We start from the raw sequence: 23,647 nt of genomic DNA, 5'->3' as shown, positions 1-23,647 counted from the left end.
TTCAACCCCTATTCAACATTGCTGTTTTTAAATCACTTATTTGCATGGTGGGGAATAAAACAGTCTCAAAACACAATTAAGCCTTTAGAAACGCTATTAAAAACAGAATTAGCTTGAGCTGTTACACATACAGTTTGGCCCATGCATGTATTGAACTTGAGTAGCAAAATGTCAACAGAGATCTCACAAAAGCAAAAGAGAAGAAATATCGTAGTACTTTAGAAAGGCTATATGATGATTTGCAAGACATTGAAAGTTCCTAGACACAGTTCTCAGCCTTATTCCTTAGCTTAAAGTGTGTTTTACCAGAAAATCTTTGAGGTTGTGGAAGAAAAAGCACAATATCATAAAATGTTTAATCAGAGCAACTGAGAAAAAACCTGCAATGTACAGCCAAAGACTTGCAAGATGATCCGATGAAAGGAGGAAAACCATTTCAATGCAGTGTGTAAGAAGAACACTAGACAAGTATGGCCTTCATGTTGAGACATCTTGATAAATACCACTCTTGATCAAGAAGAACAAAAAGCCAACTTGAACTTGATAAAATTCATTTGTGTAGACTTGTGGAGCTCTGGAGGAATGTTTTATGGAGTGATGTGACCAAACTGGACCCATGGATCAGCGGTATGTCTGCTGCAAAACAGGCAAAGCTCATAAGCAGAAGAACACCATCTCCATCCTCAAACTTGGAGGTGGATCAGTCCTGTTATGGGGTTTCTTTACTGTAGAAGGAAGTGGAAATCATGACTGTATGAAGGACATCATGGATTCTTTAAAGTGTCAGGCCATTTTGACAAAAATTGTGATGCCTTTGGTGCAAAGACTGAAGCTGATGCTCAATGGACTTTCCTGCAGGACAGTCATCCCAAAGTACACATTCAAATCTACTACTGCTTGGTTCAGGGATCAGTCACAGAATGTACTTGAGTGACCTGTTCAGTCTCCAGGCTTAATTCTCATTTTAAATATCTGGGTGAATTTGAAGAAAGCAGTGGCAATGTGAAAACCAAAGATTATCAGTGATCTGAAAGCTTTTTCAGGTGTGGAATGGGCCAAGACTGTAGTACAGAGGTGACAGAAGCTTCTAAACACTTACAGACAGCGTTTATTGGTGATTTTAAAGAATAAAAGATTCTGCACAAAGGGGGTTGAATAATTTTGAACATGAATGTTTAGAGTCAATTTGAATTTTATCATGATTCATCGATGTTCCATTCTCAGAATCACTCAAAAGTGTATTAACAAACTTTCTCTAATACTTTACTGATGCCTTTGTTATATTGATTTCATAAAATGTTATCCTCCGCAGCAAATTGTCTTGCAAGTCAAGGGGGTTGAATAATTTTGAACACAACTGTATATATGAGCAGAATGCATTTACCAGCATGTGAGAGCCATCATAAAGGTTCCTAAAGTGTGATTTCACAGTGATGCCAAAGAAGAAGAACCTTTCAGTAAACAGCTCTTGAAAGAACCATTACTTTCTTAGTGTACAGAACATTTTAATACTCTAAATAATCGTTTTTACCACTACAAAGAACCGTTGGTGTGATGGAAAGTTTCCATGGATGTTAAATGTTCTTCATGGAACCATCAGAGTCAATAAAGAAGCTTTATTTTTATGAGTGTATAAGAGATTCTAAGTCCTTTACGGATGTTGCGACAAGCAAACTATTAATTGACTGGTGTAAGAAGTGTGAGAACTAGCCACAGTCTCCCCTAATACCTCACCTTGGTGAATGTGCCTCTGCCATCCACATCAGATCCATGTTGCAGGCCAAGAGCGGCAGGTGAGTGGAGTGAGTGGTTTCATAGGCATTGCTCAGATTGCCATTGGTGAGGAGCACATCGATGATGAGCTGTAAGTTGGTTTCCCATCGAATGGGTTCCCCAAACAGAACTACAGCTAGAGTAACAGGAGAGGAGAGACAATTCAGAAACAAAAACTACACTCTATTATTTATTTGACTACTTTATTGTTTGATTTTTCTTTTATAATACAGGTTCCAGCTTAATACATATCAAGTACATATAGACTACCGTTCAAAGTCTGGGGTCAGTGAGATTTTTTTAATTTGCAAAAACACTAATATTGTGAAATATTATTATAGTTTTCTAGGTGAATCTGTGTTAAAGTGTAATGTATTTCTGTGATGCTCCGCTGTATTTTCAGCATCATTCCTCCAGTCTTCAGTGTCATATGATCTTCAGAAATCAGAATAATATGATGATTTACTGCTCAAGAAACATTTCTGATTATTATCAATGTTGAAAAGTGTCATGCTGCCCAATGTTTTTGTGAAAACCATGATGCATTTTATTTTTCAGGATTCTTTGATGCTAGAGTCCAAAAGAACAACAGTCATTTGCGTTCGCTCGATTTATAAATTGTGCGCACGATTTAATAATTCGTTCCCTCGATTTGCTAAATCGTGCGCACGATTTAACAAATCGAGCGAATGCAATAGTAAATCGAGGGAACTCAATAGTAATCGTGTGCACGTTTTAGTAAATTGAGTGAACGAATTAGTAAATCGTGCGCACAATTTAATATTTTTTCTTGCATGTCATGTGCGGGGCTCCGTACTTTTGTGCATGGATTAAAAAATAATAATAATAATAATTAGTAAAAGCTATATATGGTTAAAGTACAGCCATGCCATGTTTCAAGTGAAGCACCAAATCACCAAAACTATCCAGAAATATCTTACCTTCAACTCTGGGGAGGTTCACCACAGGCGAAGACTGAAACAACAAGGAAACTATCCGCCATTATATGTCATAAACTATCCAGCAACTGATTCCCTCACAGAACAACTGCTTTGTTATGAGACTATATACAAGTACAAACCATTTTAAATTCTTCAAATACACAGTCACAGGAAATCTGTGAATTCAGCATAATCCTCTATTCAAGGAGGCTTGTGTTTTATCCTATGAATAACACCCTCATCACTGCCTCTGGCCAATCTCTTCACATTACATCAATGTTTCACCTGCTCTAACCTGACCTGACGGGGAATAACACAAGCACATTCTGCAGAAACCAGAGTATCTCTGCCCTGAAGAATCAATGTCAAAACTGGTTACAAAAAAAAAGTTAATTTAGTAAATAATAATCAAAAGATACAATCAAAGCAGAGCAAATGTTTACAGCCGTCGTCATTTGTATAAGATGTGTAACTTAATGACTCACGGGTAGTTTGGGCCGTCTGTTGTGGTCCACCATGTCCAGCAGAGGGAAAGATTCACGCAGCATGTCGATACTGACCACGTTTGTGAAGCCCACACTGATTCAGTGAGTCAAGAATTCATCTGACGCGTGGATTAACCTAAAAGTCATTATCACTGTTTTAATGATTCAGATCCATTTGTATTCACAAACAAATACAGGAGATTTGGGGGATTACGACAATCCTTTATCCTCGTGGAAAGCTTGTGAATACTATCACATTATAATACAGTCTCATCTAATGATACCACTGAGCTGCTGGTCATAATCACACAGACCACAGATAATGGCTTTCTCCCAGAGGTCATTCACATCCCTGTTCAAATATGGGATGTTTTCTGTGGGCTCTCGATTAAAAGCTTCACAGTTGTTTCCTTTGTTTCACTCATGTACTAGCTGTCCATCCTGCTGTCATTAATCCAAGCACTTGTTACACAACTCGCCAGAAACTCATGTTTGGCCGTCTTCTACCATGTGGCTTTGTTCAAACTAGGGCAACAGGATTTGGCCAAAAATCCCACTGTGGTTGTTTTTACAAACCTCTTGCGCTCTGTATATTTATTTCACTAAAAAGCAGCCATAGGATCAACAGAGAGGAAGCTGAAGACACTGGACAGGGAAGGATACTTTTTGGCGATGTCGAGCACAGGACCTTGTCCGGACACCAGCACGTACTTGTCGTGATATTTCTTGAACATTCGCAAAGGGCTGTGAGACATCATGACCTGGTCTTGCGATATCTACAAATCAAACAAGCAGATTAACATCCAGAAACATAACTGCTTTATGGTTTTAATGGAGCAATTGTATTAAAACTTTTTAAGTAACATGACCAAACCCAGAGGATTCTAGGGATGAAACGGTTATCGGTTTGACGATAAACCACAATATTTGAATTCTCATTAAAGCCGTCTTTGATTATCATGAATTGGTCAGCATTAAGCAAGTTTACTGTTAGATAAAGCAGTGTTTAAAGTGCAGTGCTGCTTTGTTTACGGAGGTTACTGTAAAGTAAACAGCTCTATTTCTGCTGTGCCACCAGTGCCATCTTCTGGCTGACAGAGGATATACACTTTTATTCTGCTGATTGTGTTCAGACCCATGCGGAAATATGACCAAAGTCTTAACTGGTTCATGGAAAAAAACTAATGTGCACTGATAAAAATTGGTTTGTGGTGATGTAAATAGTACATAAAAATGAATGTAATTTCTACATTAATTTAGTTCAGGCAACAATAAAAAAAATAAATAAAGTAAATTCTATATTAGTACTCAATTTATGCTTGTAGAAGTTAAAGTTTGAACTTATAAGTATTTTAATTAAAGCTACTAATAATTATGTTTAGGCTTTTACTTTCCAACTTTTCTGAGTTAAAATTGTTTCCAAGCTTTTTTCAAGTAAATCCTACTCAATTTTTTTTTCAGTGTATGTTCAAAAATTCTCAACACTTCAGATATTAAGGCAGTCTATGTAGAATAGTTCATGGAGCAGATAAAATGCCTATAATTGATCATTTTGACTCATCCTTTTCCTAAAAAATATTTAAAGCAGTGGTGTCAAACTCAGTTTCTGGAGGGCCCGAGCCAACGCTGCTCCAACACACAAACCATGTAGTTTTCAATAAGCATGAAGGACTTGATTAGTTGGATCAGGTGTGTTTAATTAGCGTTGAATCTAAACTCAGTAAGACCCTGGCCCTCCAGGAATTGAGTTTGACAGCCCTGATTTAAAGGCTGAAATGTGAGGTTTAACTTTTTATGATTGAATTTTTTTTTTTTTAACGGAACTTTATTTCAACAACTAGTTCAGTCATGTATTACAATATTGCATTATTCCCTTATAAAGTAACTAGTTTTGTTACGCTGAGGCTGAAGGAGATGTGAATTCATGTCTGTACAGCAGAGGGCTGTGCTGATATTCTGGACTGCATGAAGAAAAGGACGCAGAAGGAGAAAGAAGAAAATACAACACTATTAAAAACCAATGAAACAAAAATGTGTTGTTTAGACAAACTTTTGTTCTTCGTTCTGCTGGTGTGTAGCAATGACATTCAGCTCTAACCCAAATCCCTCTGTATGAGCGAACAGGCCATGTTTTTGAAGTCTAAATGTGGAAAGGTAAGTGATCTTTTGGACCGGGTAATGATTGTACAGTACATTTTCGTAAGTATCCCAACATATCAAGGTTACTTTGATTTGTCATGCCTTCAGTGAACTGAGAATCAAGCTGAATGTTGCAGTGCATGCATGAAGCGAGCAGAACTCACAGGAACACCCAGTATGTGAGACAGCTGATCGGCCTTCTTCTGTCGTAAACAGTTGCCAGCGTTGGTGACAAAGACAACCGGAACCACAAACTGTCCAGTTGCATCCACCAGCTTCTGGAAAGCTCTCTTTGCTGCTGGGATGGGGGTCTTTCCTCGCACCAAGACCCCATCGATGTCAAACAGCAACCCAAAGCTCGGCTCAGACTGTTGAGGAGATTACAACATCAGGAAGAGGAATTACATTCTGCAGTGCCTAAAGGAAATGATGCACACAGGACTAGGTTTTGCACATGATTGTTTTTGCTGTAAGTCACTCAAAGTATACTAAGCTTGTCTGTGGTCCACTGTCAGGCCCCTAAAGACAGATGCTTCGCTCACGCTGCTGTTTCTTAGCCAAAGCTTGCCCTGAACACTGAGCAGCATATTGAACTGTGCAATTCGTGCACCATTACAGCCCAGTTTAAGAATATAATGCTTTTGTGTGCACCGGGGAATCTCGTATCTCTGACTGTAATCACAATTGTTACACATTCAAGTTGAAAAAAAAAAAATAACATGGAACAAGTTTTTATTATATTTTTAAATTATTATTATTACTATTATTAGTATATTGTTGTTGTGTGTGTGTTTTCTGGTTTTTAAAATATGTTTAGATTGTATCCATTTTTATTTCATTTTTTTGTTCTGGTTATTATAGTACATCAAGTTAAACTAAATGAAAATGAGAAATGTGTAATAAAAATATTTATTAAAATAAAAAAAGTTTCAGTTAAAAGTAATAACCCTGCATGGAAGCAGTGAAAACAAACACACACACACACACACACACACAAAAAATGTATATAAATTTATGAATGTATATTGTGAACATTAAACCCAAATAACTACATTTTGAGTTCAAAATGAAGAAAACACTTTATTTCTGTTACTTTTTACAATAACAGTGATTGTTTTTGTTACATAAAGCAATGCATGAGTGACTGAGTGAGTGATTCACTTGACACATTCACAAAAGTACAGTTGCTTTTCACTCACTGAACTATAAATTATAGATATTATATGCTATATACACACACACACACACACACACATAAATATATATATTAAATTAAATAAAATTTATGCATTTATACAAAGTGACTTACAGTGGATAATATACATATATATATAATACCAAATATATATATCACTGTAATAAAAGTGTGATCTTTTGCATTATGGTAATGAGAATTAGAGGGGACATAAACTCAACTGACATGTTACCATGCCAAAAACACACACACACACACACACATATATATATATATATATATATTTATTTATAATAAATAGATTTTGATTTGGGGATGAAATAGTTCCTAGACATGTTCTTGTCAGGTGTCATGAGATTCAGTCATAAAGTGACTCTTTGACTAAAGGTGCGATCACATTTAGAGAAATCCATTCATTTCAAGGGGAATCTGCACGATCAGGAGTTTCACGTGAGAACAAAAGATTTCGCAACAGGCTCAAGTTTGCCAGAGAAATTTCCCCGTAAAAAAAAGAGTGTTTGGTCCGTTTATTTTAAGGTGTCCTTTATACAATGTAATTACACAAAGAAGTGTATTGATGATGTTCTAAAACATAACATGATTACATAAATATAATTAATTAACATCCATGTATTTACTTTAGGTTTAGGGGTTTAGTGTTAGGTGCTTGTAATTACACATTATTTACTGTTATAACTGTTTCACATGTAAAGAAAGCGATACTGAATGTTTAAATTGATGCTTTGGCAAAATGAAATAAAGATATAATAAAATTAAAACATTATCTAACTGAATAAAATACTACACAAAGCATAACCTCATTCCAAGATTTTTCTTTCCCAAGTCAGATTAGATCGCACATGATTACGCACAAGAGAAGATGATGCTGCGTCACACTTGACCCCCGCTGGACATTTGTCCCTAACATGTCTTCTGTCTGCGATCACTTGAGGATTACGGCCGGTTCGCTTCAATCTGCTCAAATAAAACAGCTGCACTTCCCCTTAGGGAGCTTTTGTGTTTCTCTCTCTGTAAAAAGCCATCGATGTCACTCCAGCTCTTACATATGACAGAGGACTAGACTTCTAAGAACAGAGCACAGCAAGGCCATAGCAACTGCATGATGTTTATTTTCCAGATAGACATTCTGTTTTTCTTAAGAGACACACATCTTCAGTATGAGGAAGAGGTTTGGTTTCACTGTGTGTCCAATGAATCGCATGATCAACAAACAAACTGCTGAGACAATGATAACAGACACACGGTTTTAGTTTTGATATTGACTTCAAAAATAATAGTCAATTCAGTGTTATTTCAGATACGAGTCTAAGGCCTTCTCAAGCCGAAGGCCAAACTCATCTAATCTGTGGCCTATTATGCATCAAACTAAGATTGATGTAAAGACACAAAGCACTGCCATCAAGTTAGCATCTTTAAACATTCGCTCACTAAAAAATAAATCATTTCTAATCAATGACTTTATAACCACAAACAATCTGGATTTTATGTTTCTAAACGAAACATGGCTTGAAGACAGCTGCAATGCAACAGTCCTTAATGACGCAGCCCCTCCTAACTTCACTAACATGAGTGTCTGCAGGACTGTTAGGAGAGGTGGGGGTGTAGCTGCTCTATTTAAAGATGTCTATCAATCCAAGCAAGTGTCATTTGGTCAGTACCTGTCTTTCGAATATCTAGGGATTGTGCTGAAAGGTGCTCCATGCATTCTGTTTATTATTATTTACAGGCCTCCAAAATACTCTCCAGCCTTTGTTGAAGAGGTCACAGAAATGTTATCAATGATTTCCTCAGAGTTTGACTGTTTTGCTATTGCAGGGGATTTTAATATTCACATAGATAATTCAGAAAACAAAACTACAAAAGAAATGATAACGGTTCTAAACACGTTTTGACCTGATTCAGCATGTGCATGGACTCACACACAAAGGTGGACACACTCTAGACTTAATCATCAGTAGGGGTCTAAACATTTCATCCATTGTTATTTAAGACATAGCACTATCTGATCACTTCTGTATCTTCTTTGATATATTGATGTCTGCTACAACTGAATCTAGATCGGTCTCTGTCAGAAGGAGATGCATTAACGAGAACACAAGTGTACTATTTATGGAGGCTATATCTTTAACACCAAGAATTTCTGCAGACTCTGTTGATATTCTCCTTGATTCCTTCAACTCAAAAGTTAAGAATGTTATTGATGATATTGCTCCAATAATAATCAGAAAGAAAACAAACAGACAGAAATCAGTTTGGAGAAGATCAACAGCAGTTCAGACTATGAAAAGACAATGCAGAAAAGCAGAGCGCATGTGGAGGAAGACAAAACTTGAAATTCACTGTAGCATCTACAAAGACAGCCTTCATGCTTTTAATGTGAAACTAGCCACAGCTAGACAGAATTTCTTCTCAAACCTTATAAACAGTAACTTAAATAACACTCGTACTCTTTTTGCCACTGTTGAGAGACTGACAACCCCCCCCCCCCCCAAGTCAGATTCCCAGTGAAATGCTATCAGACAGCAAATGCAATGAGTTTGCATCCTTCTTTTCTGAGAAGATCATCAATATCAGGAAGGCGATTAGCACATCCTCAAGTAATGCAGAGGTCAGACAGATTCGGCCACAATATCAAAAAGATACTATAGCCCTATTCGGACGGGACTAGTTTTCTAAACTACGTTTGAGTTTCGATTCTTAGCACCTGACATCTGCGATTTTCATGTACCAATTCGGACGGGACTAACATCTCCGTGTTTATTACAGAGGTGGGGGGGTCTGATTTGTGCATCTGGGCGTCACAGAGATCACGCGCTCCGTATGTGTGCAATGCATTCATTCAGAATGATTGCCATTAGTATTATTACACAAATACTAAATGGCTAGTATAGCAAAACCATGTTAATGTGTGGTTCCTTTAGTTTAACTTGTTTTCCTTTTTTTGTGTGTAGTGGGTTAAACCTACCGTATGTTTAATTTTCATAAAGGTACATATGTAATCAAAACATTATGTAACTGAGTGCATAAATGAACATGAGTAATCTTAACTGATGCTGATATTACAATAGCCAGTATTAACAGTTTACTTGATCTTGCTCTTGATTTTATTCTTTTTATTTTTATATTATTATTTCTTTGCCAGTAAGAAAATATATCAAACATGCCCGCGGTAAGAGCATCTACGGTAATTCACGTTGGCCAAAACACACAAGGAAACGCGTTGTGAAATAAAATATCGCCGACAATCACAGACATTCGCATCCGGACGGGATTAGTTTTCTCAGAGGATCACTGAGTTTGCTGAAAAACAGTAGGTCAGGCCATCCTTAAAAATATTTTGGTTTGCAGTAACAGTAATTTAAAAAAAAAAAGGTCGGTAGGTCGGTAGATTTTTTTTTTTCAAGTTTCAATGTAAAAAAAAAAGTAAATTTCTGTGATGGTGATGATGTCGGTATGAATTTAAACAAATTAGCATATCGTGACGTCACTGACTGGGTCTTCAACCCGTGCCTTCGGGCGCATCATTGCAAACCTCATTTTGATGCAGACTATATAGACCACAAACTAATTTAAATCTTTGTCAAAAACATGTTTATTGCATGAATTTCAGGTGAGAAAAAAAATGAGGTACTGTTTTACTTGCATCCACCTCTACGTATCAATGCAACCTACAAATGAGAGAACGTTTACTTTGCTTTCTTGGGTTGTCACTTTTGTGAAAAAAAAACCCTGTTTGATTTGAGTGACGAGTGTTCATTGAATCGATTGTAAAATCGATTTTGCATGTCTAAAGTTTTATACGGCAAATAACACCAAATATAGGTAGATCCACGGACAACAGCCAGGAGGAATGTAAAGATTCAATATATTGGTAAAGACCAATATTTCTGATGATTTATTGGCGTGAAGTTACGTGCAAAATGACAAACAGGAGTGCAACATTTTCGAAAAACAATAAGCAGAGTGGACTGCCATAATGCAAAACATTTACTGCAGGCTTCAACATGGCTGTGTTTACGATTAAATTTCAACAACAACAACAAAAAAACACATAGGCGATTTTCTTAGGCTATCAAAAAAATTTTTTTCGAATATTCGTCGAATTTAAGATAAAAATCCACATTCGAATGCGCATATGAATTTTAGGTGTGCATTAAGGAAGCTGCCTTATGAGCCCCGGTCCGTGTTCCATTCCATCTCGCCGCGCGCACAGCTGTGTCTACACAACTTTCAAAGGCGGACGAGCTCGACACGCAGTATCTGCTTTCTCATCTTTCACCTCGTGTACGCGCACGAGATGCGATGACAATATATGTGTCATTGCATTATAAGGTTATGTTAGCCTATCCAGTTGAAGCCACTTTAAAAAAAAAAAAAAAATCAAATGTTTACATCAAAACTGAAACCAAGCCGTTCACACAGAACGCGTATTTCGCGCATCTCATGTTTTTAAATGAAAAAAATGTATCCTGTGTGACTGGTTTTCCGCCCTTTTTATTTATTTAACAATGCATGCATACATGATGCTGTTTTGTTTATAGTTCTTTAAGCAACTTAATTAATAATAATTGGTTCATAAACATTATTTTAAATATTATGTTTTTTTCACAGTCATGTATTCTAATGCTTTGAATAAACATGCAGTAATGTTTTGCTCGATGCACTATCTTGAGCCTCAGAAGAAATCTTCACCCTAACTGAAATTATGCATTTAAAATTCGAATACAATTCGAATTTTGATCATATTTAAGTAAAAAAAATTGAATTTAGTTTTTTCAGGTATTTTGACAGCCCTAGGCGATTCAAGCCCGAAACTGTATGAGACTGAATAAATGGCTGAATTCACATTTCTGTTGTAAAAAGAAACATTGTGCAGAAGTATTATTTGCTGTTATGCGTGTTTGTCCGAAGCTGCAGTTGCTGTGTGACGCCTGTTCAAAAAAAAAAAAAAAAAACCTGGATGCGCTCTGAGAGAAGGTCGTTAAAATCATTCTTATTTTCGTTTTCGAAACTTGTGTTGGTTGATTCGTGCAATAGATTTTCGAACATAAAGTGACAGTCGACACGGTCACGGTTTTAGACTAGAGAGGAGAAGGGATGGGAAAAGATCTGGGCACAGTTTTTCCAGAACTTTGTGCCAAGTTAAAGCGGTGTCGAGCTGTTTTAATGAATCTTTTAGATGTATTATGGTGCCCGAACCCTTATGACTTTGAACAGTGACCGCGAACATGTAGTTTACTGCAGCCGCAGCCATCATTACCAAGCGTGAGCCGTTGACTCTGACAGTGAGTGAGAGTCTGAGACGAAGCGAACGCACAGGCCACAGTGTGACAGGCACGTGCACACATAGACATGAAAGGGGGCTTGAGCACCAGCCCTTTTTATTCCTGGAGAGAAAGTGCCCTTTTTTCTGGGATGCTTTTTTTTTATTTTTGAAAAATAATATATATTTCTGTTTACACACAGCTTCCCTGTCAAACAAATATATTTATTGAAATATAGTATCTAAATATCAGGTCAGGAGTTCTGAAGCGCTCCCTCTCCCTCTCCCCCGATTGTTAAACCCGATTGTATTGCTTCCGCTAAAGAAAATAGTCCGCTCCGTCTCTACGGTTAGAATCCTGTGAGTCCATAGCAACGCTCTGTTTTTCATGGCAACGGTCTGTTATACTCCGCACAGCGGTCTGTTGGTTATAACAGACCGCATTCTACATTGGAATTCAACCAAGCCATGTAATAAAATAAGTTAATAAAATAAGCATATATCACCACCAGGTGATATGCTTTAGTTATTTTGTTTATCCTATTTACCTGCATTTCCCTGTCAATTAGATGCAAATGTGCGCATTTTAACTAGTTGACGCCTAAACTGAGTAGAAATAAGTTAACATTAAACTTTTAAAATAACAATATTTATAAATTGTTTTATTTTTTATTTTTTATTTTTATTATTTATTTAATTCGGTCCTCACAGACAATCAATCATACAAAAATAAATGAAGTTATACATAATAACCGAAAAGGTGTAGGCTGAAGCCTCTGCTTATTACGCCTACCCTTTGTACATAATTATCAATCAAATGAGCGGCACTTTTTACTAGTAGTGATTAATACGAGACACACATACATATACAAATTATATAAAGAAAAAAGAAAAAAGAAAAAAAAGAAGGAAAGAAAAATAACTTTTTAATACCCGTTAAATTAAATAATTATTAACCACCTTGTTTTTAACCATTTTCTTGAATTTACAAAGTGAATTACACAATTTTAATTCCGTATGCAAATTATTCCATAGATTAACCCCTTTGACAGATATGCATCTATTTTTTGTATTAGTTCTTACCCTTATTTTTTTAAACATATGCATTCCTCTTATTCCACACTGACTTTCTCTTATTTCAAACAGCCTCTGGATACAGTTTGGAAGCAAATTATTATAGACTTTATACATTGTCTGTACAGTATAGAAATTTACTAAATCAAATTTTTTTTAAAAGCATTTAAATTACTAAACAATTGATTAGTTGGCTCGTGATAGTCAACATGTTTTATAATCCTTATTGCTCTTTTTTGTAACATATATATTGGATTTATATTGGTTTTATATGCATGTCTCCAAACCTCCACACAATAGATCATGTATGGAACTATGAGCGCACAATACAAAATATATAATGAATTTTCATTCAGAATATGTTTAGTTTTATGTAATATTGCAATGGATTGTGACATTTTTCTTTTTACATGATTAATATGTGGTTTCCAACATAATTTGTGATCTATTATAACACCTAGAAATTTATTTTCATATACTCTATCTATCTGGACCATGTTCTCCACCTCCATTGTCGAAGCGGCCGCTCGGAGCTGTGGCCGTAAGGTTTCCGGTGCCTGTCGAGGTGGCAATCCCAGAACCCGGTGGTGGACACCGGAAGTAAGGGATGCCGTCAAGCTGAAGAAGGAGTCCTATCGGGCCTGGTTGGCTTGTGGGACTCCTGAGGCAGCTGACAGGTACCGGCAGGCCAAGCGGACTACAGCCCGGGTGGTTGTGGAGGCAAAAACTCGGGCCTGGGAGGAGTTCGGTGAGGCCATGGAGAAGGACTATCGGTCAGCCTCGAAGAGATTCTGGCAAACCGTCCGGCGCCTCAGGAGAGGGAAGCAGTGCCCTACCAATGCTGTTTACAGTAAAGGTGGGGAGCTGTTGACCTCAACTGGGGATGTCGTTGGACGGTGGAAGGAATACTTCGAGGATCTTCTCAATCCCGCTGTCACGTCTTCCATTGAGGAAGCAGAGGCTGAGGGCTCAGATGTGGACTCGTTCATCACCCAAGCTGAAGTCACCGAGGTAGTCAAGAAACTCCTCGGTGGCAAGGCACCGGGGGTGGATGAGATCCGCCCTGAGTACCTCAAGTCTCTGGATGTTGTGGGGCTGTCTTGGCTGACACGCCTCTGCAGCATCGCGTGGCAGTCGGGGACGGTGCCTCTGGAATGGCAGACCGGGGTGGTGGTTCCTCTTTTTAAGAAGGGGGACCGGAGGGTGTGTTCCAACTACAGGGGGATCACACTTCTCAGCCTCCCTGGGAAAGTCTATGCCAGGGTACTGGAGAGGAGAATCCGGCCGATAGTAGAACCTCGGATTCAGGAGGAACAGTGTGGTTTTCGTCCAGGCCGTGGAACACTGGACCAGCTCTATACCCTCTACAGGGTGCTGGAGGGTTCATGGGAGTTTGCCCAACCAGTCCACATGTGCTTTGTGGATTTGGAGAAGGCATTCGACTGTGTCCCTCGCGGCGGCCTGTGGAGGGTGCTCCGGGAGTATGGGGTCCGGGGCCCTTTGCTAAGGGCTATCCGGTCCCTGTACGACCGGAGCAGGAGCTTGGTTCGTATTGCCAGCAGTAAGTCAGACTTGTTCCCGGTGCGTGTTGGACTCCGGCAGGGCTGCCCTTTGTCGCCGGTTCTGTTCATGATTTTTATGGACAGAATTTCTAGGCGCAGCCAGGGGCCGGAGGGGGTCAGGTTTGGTGACGACACGATTTCGTCTCTGCTCTTTGCGGATGATGTTGTCGTGTTGGCCTCATCAAGCCAGGACCTTCAGCATGCACTGGGACGGTTTGCAGCCGAGTGTGAAGCGGCTGGGATGAGAATCAGCACTTCCAAATCCGAGACCATGGTCCTCAGTCGGAAAAGGGTGGCTTGCCCACTCCAGGTTGGTGGAGAGTTCCTGCCTCAAGTGGAGGAGTTTAAGTATCTTGGGGTCTTGTTCACGAGTGAGGGAAGGATGGAACGGGAGATTGACAGACGGATCGGTGCAGCTTCTGCAGTAATGCGGTCGATGTACCGGTCTGTCGTGGTGAAGAAAGAGCTGAGCCGCAAGGCGAAGCTCTCGATTTACCGGTCAATCTACGTTCCTACTCTCACCTATGGTCATGAGCTTTGGGTCATGACCGAAAGGACAAGATCCCGGATACAGGCGGCCGAAATGAGCTTTCTCCGCAGGGTGGCTGGGCGATCCCTTAGAGATAGGGTGAGAAGCTCAGTCACCCGGGAGGAGCTCAGAGTAGAGCCGCTGCTCCTCCACATCGAGAGGGATCTGCTGAGGTGGCTTGGTGCATCTTTTCCGGATGCCTCCTGGACGCCTTCCCGGGAAGGTGTTCCGGGCGCGTCCCACTGGGAGGAGACCCCGGGGAAGACCTAGGACACGCTGGAGAGACTATGTCTCCCGGCTGGCCTGGGAACGCCTCGGTGTCCCCCCAGAAGAGCTGGAGGAAGTGTCTAGGGAGAGGGAAGTCTGGGGTTCTCTGCTTAGACTGCTGCCCCCGCGACCCGGCCCCGGATAAGCGGAAGAAGATGGATGGATGGATGGATGGATACTCTATCTATTTCCTCATTGTTAATCCTAATTTTAACTTTATTAAAACTCTTTCGATTACCAAATATTATGAACTTTGTTTTACTTAAATTCAATGACAATCTATTATCATCAAACCATTTTTTTAAGATCATCAATTCAATTTCCACTGTATTCAGAAGCTGTTCCAAATTTTTCCCTGAACAATATAAATTAGTGTCATCAGCAAACAAAACTTTTTAATATTTTTGACACTTCACAAATATCATTTATGTACAGTACAAACATTATGGGGCCTAACACCGAGCCCTGTGGAACACCACAAGTAACTTTCATTAAATCTGATCTAACATCATTTATTTGGACAAATTGATATCTGTCATCAAGGTAACTTTTTAACCAAAAATAGGCTTTGCCTCTTATACCATATCTTTCCAGTTTCCTCATTAATAGAGCATGATCAATAGTGTCAAAAGCTTTTTTTAAATCCAGGAACACCCCCACAGTATATTCATTATTATCCATTGAAGTGGAAATCTCTTCTACCATTTCCATCACTGCCATTGAAGTTGACCTATTTGCTCTAAAGCCATACTGATGTTCACTCAATAGTTTATGTTTGTCTATGAAGTTGTCTAGCCTACGCACAAATAGTTTCTCCAAAATTTTAGAGAACTGGGAAAGCAGAGAAATTGGTCTGTAATTGGAAAAAAGATGTCTATCACCGCTTTTAAAGATAGGAATAATTTTAGCTATTTTCATATTATTTGGAAATATACCTGTTAAAAATGATTGATTACAAATATATGTAAATGGTTTTACTATATATTCTATGATATTTTTTAATAATGACATGTGATATCATTACAATCAGTAGATTTTTTATTCTTACAATTATTAACAATATCAAGTATTTCCATTTCATGAGTTCCCCTAATAAATATTGAATGGATATTACTAGGGATATCTACTTCATCTGGCCTTTCCTCATTTCTCTGCTCCACAATCTCTTATGCTAACTTATAACCAACATTTACAAAATACTCATTAAATGTATTGACAATGTCATTCACTTTATTTATAATTCCTGAGTCATCATTTACACATTTCTATTAAATTGTTCTTCTGTATAGTACTCACAACAATTATTATTTATATTATTGAAAAAGTGGTTTTCTGGGTCTATGTCATTATCAATCTCATACATTTTGTAATCTGTGTGATTGAAAGTTTTAAAATTTAAATGTTCATACTTACAGTGACTTTGTAAATCACCAGACACACAGTCTTTATGAATATGAAAAAACTCCCCATCATCAATATCTCTAAATGGAAACAAGAAATCCTTATCAAAGTCCATCATTTTATATTGTTGATCCATGTGAACAGTCCACATAGTTCACCCTTGTAGCCACGATTTACACATCATTCTACAAGGATATTCCTCCAAGCAGTCCTTACTTATCCGTACTGTTCCAATTCTTTAAGTTCTCTTATTGTGAGTACTTTGGCTTCTTCAGGTGTTCCATTTAGCCGTATCATCACTTTGCAATTCCTTGTCCATGTAGCTTGTATCTTGTTCTGTTTCCTCAGAGTGCGTGCGTGTCTTGCAATGTCGGCGTTCTTTTTTGTAAGATGTTCATTCAGGTATACCCCCGTTCCCTTTAGCTTCTTTGCCTGCTTCAGTAACTCGGTTTTATGCTTGCGATTCATAAACCGAACAACTATGATGGGCTTCGCTCCGCTGTTTCTTTGTGGAAGGGTAAGACAGGTCACAACATTATCGCAGTGGATGTACATATGTTTACTTTCAAAAAACTTGATTACTTGATTTTCCAGCGTTTGAAGTTCCTCTGGCAGGGCATTTTCACCAACTTTGTCTCTGGCCAATGCACTAGCATACGTTCGATGTTTTGTTTCCAGTCCGCTTATAATTAAATCCTCCATTCTTGTGTATTGTTCCAAATCATCAATCTTTCTCTCTAGTCCTTCAATTCTCTTATCTTTCTCTTTCACAAGGTTCTTCAGTTGTTTGACTTCATCCATCAGATCAATTAGCATAGCTTGTTGTTTAGCAACTTTGCTCAATTCATCCGACATGAAGTTTAGAGATTTCCTAATCTCCTCCAACTCTTCCTCAACTACGCTACTGATTTTCTTCGGTGGCATTTTGTTTAGTTTTTTTTTCGTTTCAGTACAAATCAGCTATATCAATTTAGTTTAGTAAATTAACTATTTAATTAGTTTAGTAAATTAACTAGTAATTTAACTATTAAATTAACTATTTAAGTAACTTAACTTTTTTTATTTCCTCGAAACCTTTATAAAATATTATTCCATACCACCACAAATACATACATGACATTGGCTTTTATTGAATTTTTACTCAATTATTTTGGTAAGTTTAATTTTAAAGTGTTATGTATTCTGATAACACCAAAGTAATTAAAACGATGTAGTGCCTTGTGCAAAAATAAACAAATTATTAGTGAAACACGCCCCTCTGTTTGATGCCATCTGAAGTGCCATCTGAAATTTCCTTCAATAATCATCATTTTTATCAAGCTTGTATGTTTATGTTCACTTATTTCACATTACTGGCAATGAAAATTACCTATTAATTGTCATTTAAGTTAAATTACTGAACTTAAATACGAGCTTGAAAAAAAAAGCTCATAAGAAAATTTCAGATAGCACTTAGTGTCACAAACACGCCAGGTTCCACCTCCACACAATCACGGCGCACACCCTCACCTGAATACTAATCATCACCACCTGATCCGCATCACCTATCATCCACCACAGCACCTCAAAAGCCACACACGCACCCAGTCATTGTCCGGTCACGTTCGCGACAAGATCATTCCTGCGCTAACTATTAGGACTAACTCCTCTTTACCTTCTCTCCAAGGATAACCCCCGAAGACTCTTCTTCCATCTTCTCTCCAAGGATTACCTCCAAGATCCTCCTAAAGCCCCATGGTGCGTGTGTGTGGTCCCCTCTTTCCCGGCACGGATCCCAACACCCATCCACTCCTCACTTCCCGCTCCTCTGCTTGTGTCCATTCAATAAATACCATCTTTCATCTGTTACTCCTCTGTCTCTGAGTGATCCGTAACAGATGACCGGACCAGCACAGAGAGACACAAGCATGAGCCTCACGGATCCCTTCCAAGAATTAGTTGATGCACTCCGCCGTACACTAATGTCAGCACCTGCATCCCCACCACCAGCGAGCACTTCCGCGGATCCCATCATCCCTCCTTCACCTACCGTGCACGCCAGTCCCATGGCACGGCCAGCGCCCTACTCTGGTTCGGCGGAGGAATGCAGTGGATTCTTGCTTCAGTGTTCACTGGTCCTGGAGATGCAACCGCTCTCTTACCCAACGGATCGAGCTAAGGTAACTTTCATTATCTCCCAGTTACAAGGCAAGGCTTTACAATGGGCAGATTCTCTTTGGACCCAGAATAATCCTGTAACCCAGTCATATTCTAGCTTCATCGAACATTTCCGGGAAGTTTTCGGCAAACCTGCCTGGGACTCCTCAATTGGTGAGAGATTATACAACTTGAAACAAGGGAATATGTCTGTCAATGATTATGCCTTGCAGTTCAGAACTCTGGCGGCCTCTAGTGGGTGGAACGAACAGGCCCTTCTCACTACCTATCGCCAAGGATTGGAGCCCAGAGTGTGGTTGCATCTCGCTGCATACGAGGATACCATCGGCCTCGAGCGATTCGTCCAGCTGTCCATCCGCTTCGACCACTCACCACTGTTGTGACACTTACTGCGGCTGATGTGTCTCTTCCAGTTTCCGCCCTCCTCGATTCTGGGTCAGCCGGCAACTTCATCTCCGGCGCCCTCTGCCGTCAACTCAAGCTCCCAACCTCGGCCACGCCGGCCGCTTACCAAATCCACACCATCACCGGCAAGCCGTGAAGCAAGAAGTATGTACGCCACTGCGTGGGCCCAATCTCCCTCCAAACTGGACTCCTTCACCACGAGGACATTCATCTGCTGGTTCTGGAGGATTCCACCGCTGACGTCATCCTAGGGCGCCCGTGGTTGGAGCAGCATAACCTGGTGATCTCCTGGAAGACCAGAGAAATCCTGAAGTGGGGCGAAGCCTGCTTTCAATCATGTATCTCCGGCTGTCCAGTTCCCGTGGAACGTCCCCCCGAATCACTTCCAGTCTACACCACCTCTATTGAAAGCCCTGTCGTCAACCAGTCCATCTCCATACACCAGTGCTACGCCCCCTTCAGTGATGTCTTCTGCCCGAAGCGGGCCTCCAAGCTGCCTCCACACCGGCCATGGGACTGTGCTATAGATCTGCTGCCGGGTGAACCAGTGCCTAGGGGACGGATCTATCCCCTATCCGTTCCCGAGGAGAAGGCCATGGAGGATTACATCAGGGAGGCGCTGGCTCAAGGATACATCCGCCCATCTACCTCCCCTGCTGCTTCGAGTTTCTTCTTCGTGGCCAAGAAGGATGGAGGTTTGCGGCCATGTATCGACTACATACATCTCATGCATGCGGTGCTCCGGGATTTCCTCCATCAATTCGTCCTAGTGTACATCGATGACATCTTGATATATTCCCGGAGCCAGGCCGAACATCGACGCCACGTTGCGGAGGTCTTGCAACGCCTGAGGGACTTCCAGCTCTACCTAAAGGCAGAGAAGTGCTCATTCCATCAGCCCTCAGTGCAGTTCCTTGGCTATACCATCTACCGCAGTGGCATCTGGATGGACGAAGGGAAGGTAAGCGCCGTCCGGGATTCGCCCATTCCTACCACCATCAAGGAACTACAGCGATTCCTTGGCTTCGCAAACTTCTACAGACGATTCATTCAGAACTTTAATACCATCACCAGTCCTCTAACCAACCTCCTTCATCAGAAGCCCAAGTCCCTGTCATGGACTCCTGCCGCCACCGAAGCCTTCCAGGCCCTGAAGCTGGCCTTTACGACCGCCCCACTCCTCGTGCATCCTAACCCTGATTTACCATTAGTCGTGGAGGTGGACGCCTCTACCACCAGAGTGGGTGCGGTCCTGTCTCAGCAGCAGGGGACGCCCAGCCGCCTCCATCCATGTGCCTTCTTCTCCAGGAAGCTCAACCCGGCGGAGGTAAACTACGACATTGGCAACAGGGAGCTACTTGCCATCAAGCTTGCCCTGGAGGAGTGGAGACATTGGCTGGAGGGAGCCAAACACCCCTTTCAAGTTCTCACTGACCATAAAAACCTGGAATACCTTAGGGCAGCCAAGAGACTCAACCCCAGATAAGCCTGCTGGGCGCTATTCTTCACCTGCTTCCAGTTCTCCATCACTTACCGCCCTGGGGCAAAGAATGTTAAGGCCGATGCTCTGTCCAGATGTTACTCACCCGAAGAGAGGTCTGAGAACCCCCGAACCCATCCTCCCAGACAAAGTTATAGTTGCCCCTATCACTTGGTCTGCTGAAACCCTACCTCCAGCCGAAACTCCTACCAACGCTCCACCGGGTTGCCCACCAGGACACCAGTACATCCCTAGGACACATCGCACTCCTCTCATCCACGCCACCCATACATCACTTGGCACTGGTCACCCGGGGGTCAATGAAACCCTCTCGTTGCTACGGGAACGCTTCTGGTGGCCCAACATGACCTCGGATGTCAGAAGGTACGTGAGTGGATGTAACAGCTGCGCCATGTCCAAGAGTCCTCGCCATCTACCATCTGGCAAACTCCATCCTCTGCCCGTCCCCAACCGCCCGTGGTCACACCTGGGAGTGGATTTCATGACCGACCTTCCTCCCTCTGATAATAACACATGTATTCTGATTGTTGTGGATAGATTTTCTAAAGCATGTCGTCTTCTTCCTCTGAAGGGTCTCCCCACTGCCATGGAAACGGCAGAACTGATGTTTAACCATGTCTTCAGGTACTTCGGCATTCCAGAGGACATAGTGTCAGATCGGGGTCCCCAATCAAAACATTTCACTCCCTCCTAGGTGTGGCCATCAGCCTGTCCTCCGGCTACCACCCGCAGTCCAACGGGCAGACGGAAAGGAAGGTCCAGGAGATCGGACGCTTCCTCCGTACCTTCTGTCACGGCCACCAGAACTCCTGGAACCAATTCCTGGGGTGGGCCGAGTACGCACAGAACTCCCTCCGTCAACCCACCACCGGACTCACACCCTTCCAGTGCGTACTCGGCTACCAGCCACCCCTGTTTCCCTGGTCTGGAGAGCCCTCTGACGTTCCCGCGGTCGACTATTGTTTCCGGGAGAGCGAGAGGGTCTGGGACGCGGCCCATCATCAACTACAATGGGCGCTCCGTAGACGCAGGACGGCAGCCGACCTTCGCCGTTCCGAGGCTCCCCAGTACCAACCCGGTCAGAAGGTCTGGCTGTCTACCCGGGACATCCGCTTGCGTCTACCCTGCCGCAAGCTTAGTCCCAGATTCATTGGCCCGTTCACTATCACTCGGCAGATCAATCCGGTCACCTACAGACTGCAACTTCCTCCCGAGTACCGGATTCACCCCACTTTCCATGTCTCACTCCTGAAACCTCACCATCCTTCTGTTCTTCCCTCCACAGAACCTGGCGAGACGGAAGCCCCCCCTCCTCTCCTCCTAGATGACGGCGCAGCCTACTCGGTCAAGGACATCCTGGACTCCCGGCGGCGTGGTGGCCAGCTGGAGTACCTAGTGGACTGGGAAGGATACGGTCCAGAGGAACGCTCCTGGGTCCCACGCAACGACATCTTGGACCCCTCCTTGCTGGATATACCACTCAAGACACCCCAACCGACCAGCTCCCAGGGGTAGAGGACGCAACACCCATCCACTCCTCACTTCCCGCTCCTCTGCTTGTGTCCATTCAATAAATACCATCTTTCATCTGTTACTCCTCTGTCTCTGAGTGATCCGTAACACTTAGAGGCTTTTGCATCTGAACTCTTCATATATACTTGAAACTAGTAGCATAGAAAATGTTTTCAAAACATGCACATTGTGGAATGGTTTCCTTTGCTGCTCTATAAACCTAGTGAATACTAAGGAGACCATGGTTTCTGTGAACTGATTATTTTGTAGACCTCTTTTGAAAATGAAACAATTGCGTGAGTTTGAGGAAGATAAAATTAATTAACTTTTTAAATTATTTTTTTTAAAAGGAAGTCAGTTGCGTTTATATATATATATATATATATATATATATATATATATATATATATATATATATATATATATATATATATATATATATATATATATAGTTTTTTGTTAAAAAAAAAAAAAACCTAATTATGAGAAGTGCCCTTTATTTCACTTGAGCCCCTGCCCCTCAAAATTTCTGTGCATGTCCCTGTAGTGTGACATCCGTGTAAACACAGATGACGTCAAGGGTATTTTTTTTATTAAAGAAGATAGCCTTCATTTGTATGTAGGCCAAAGCAATTTATATATTTACAATACTTAAATATAATAGTATTTTATTGCGTTTGTATTAGTTGTTTGAAGAGTAAAAAAATAATTGGTCGGTCTTGACGCAAATTTACAATCGGCAAGTCGGTCGGACTAAAAGCAAAAAAAAATTAAAATTTAGTCGGTGCTAAATTGACAGGGTCAGTCGGGTTACGGCAAACAAGAATATTTTTAAGGATGGCCTCATTTGCTCTGGAATTATCACAGAGGTTGTGTGAGAAAAACACAGACGTGGCAGATTCAGAAGGGATTAAAATCACCAAGTACGTCTGTGAAACACATATTTCTCTAACGACTCCCTGTAAAACTAGTCCCGCCCGAATAAGGCTTATGTCTATTTTTGAAGCAATTGATAGCAAAATTCTGGAAGACATAGTGCAGCACCTTAAATCGTCAACCTGCTATCTTGACACACTTCCCACATCTTTTTTCAAAAGTGTGCTTAACTGCTTAGAAGCAGATCTTTTAGAAGTGGTGAACGCCTCACTTCTTTCTGGGACATTTCCAAACTCCTTAAAAACTGCATTTGTTAAGCCTCTCCAGAAAAAGAGCAATTTTAGACCAATATCTAATCTTCCTTTTATAGGCAGCTCAAATGGATACCTGGACAATTTTCAATCTGGTTTTCGACCGCATCACAGCACAGAGACAGCACTCATTAAGATAATAAATTATATTCGCTTAAATTGTGACTCTGGCAAAATATCGGTGCTGGTATTGCTAGATCTCAGTGCTGCGTTTGACACTGTCGATCATAACATA

The 23,647-nt window shown here is 40.9% G+C and overlaps 2 protein-coding genes across 3 annotated transcripts in view; both read right to left on the bottom strand.

Annotated features, from left to right (window-relative positions):
- Positions 1-23,647, bottom strand: part of mkrn2 (makorin, ring finger protein, 2) — a 160,556-nt gene that overhangs the window by 76,702 nt on the left and 60,207 nt on the right. The gene's annotated exons all lie outside the window — the stretch shown is intronic.
- Positions 1-23,647, bottom strand: part of zgc:77375 (uncharacterized protein LOC402927 homolog) — a 31,804-nt gene that overhangs the window by 3,368 nt on the left and 4,789 nt on the right. Inside the window, exons 2-6 of one of the 2 annotated variants that reach the window (XM_059528925.1) lie at positions 5,503-5,706; positions 3,863-3,975; positions 3,200-3,293; positions 2,715-2,748; positions 1,735-1,909 (exon numbers count right to left, since the gene is read on the bottom strand). In XM_059528925.1, coding sequence (XP_059384908.1) covers positions 1,735-1,909; positions 2,715-2,748; positions 3,200-3,293; positions 3,863-3,975; positions 5,503-5,706 — 620 coding nt within the window. The remainder of the gene's footprint in view (positions 1-1,734; positions 1,910-2,714; positions 2,749-3,199; positions 3,294-3,862; positions 3,976-5,502; positions 5,707-23,647) is intronic. The other variant, XM_059528924.1, reaches the window with a different exon arrangement.

Source organism: Carassius carassius, chromosome 38, assembly GCF_963082965.1.
Source record: "Carassius carassius chromosome 38, fCarCar2.1, whole genome shotgun sequence".
NCBI lineage: Eukaryota > Metazoa > Chordata > Actinopteri > Cypriniformes > Cyprinidae > Carassius > Carassius carassius.
Note: the sequence above shows the minus strand (reverse complement) of the source record. Positions and strands in the feature narration are given on the sequence as shown.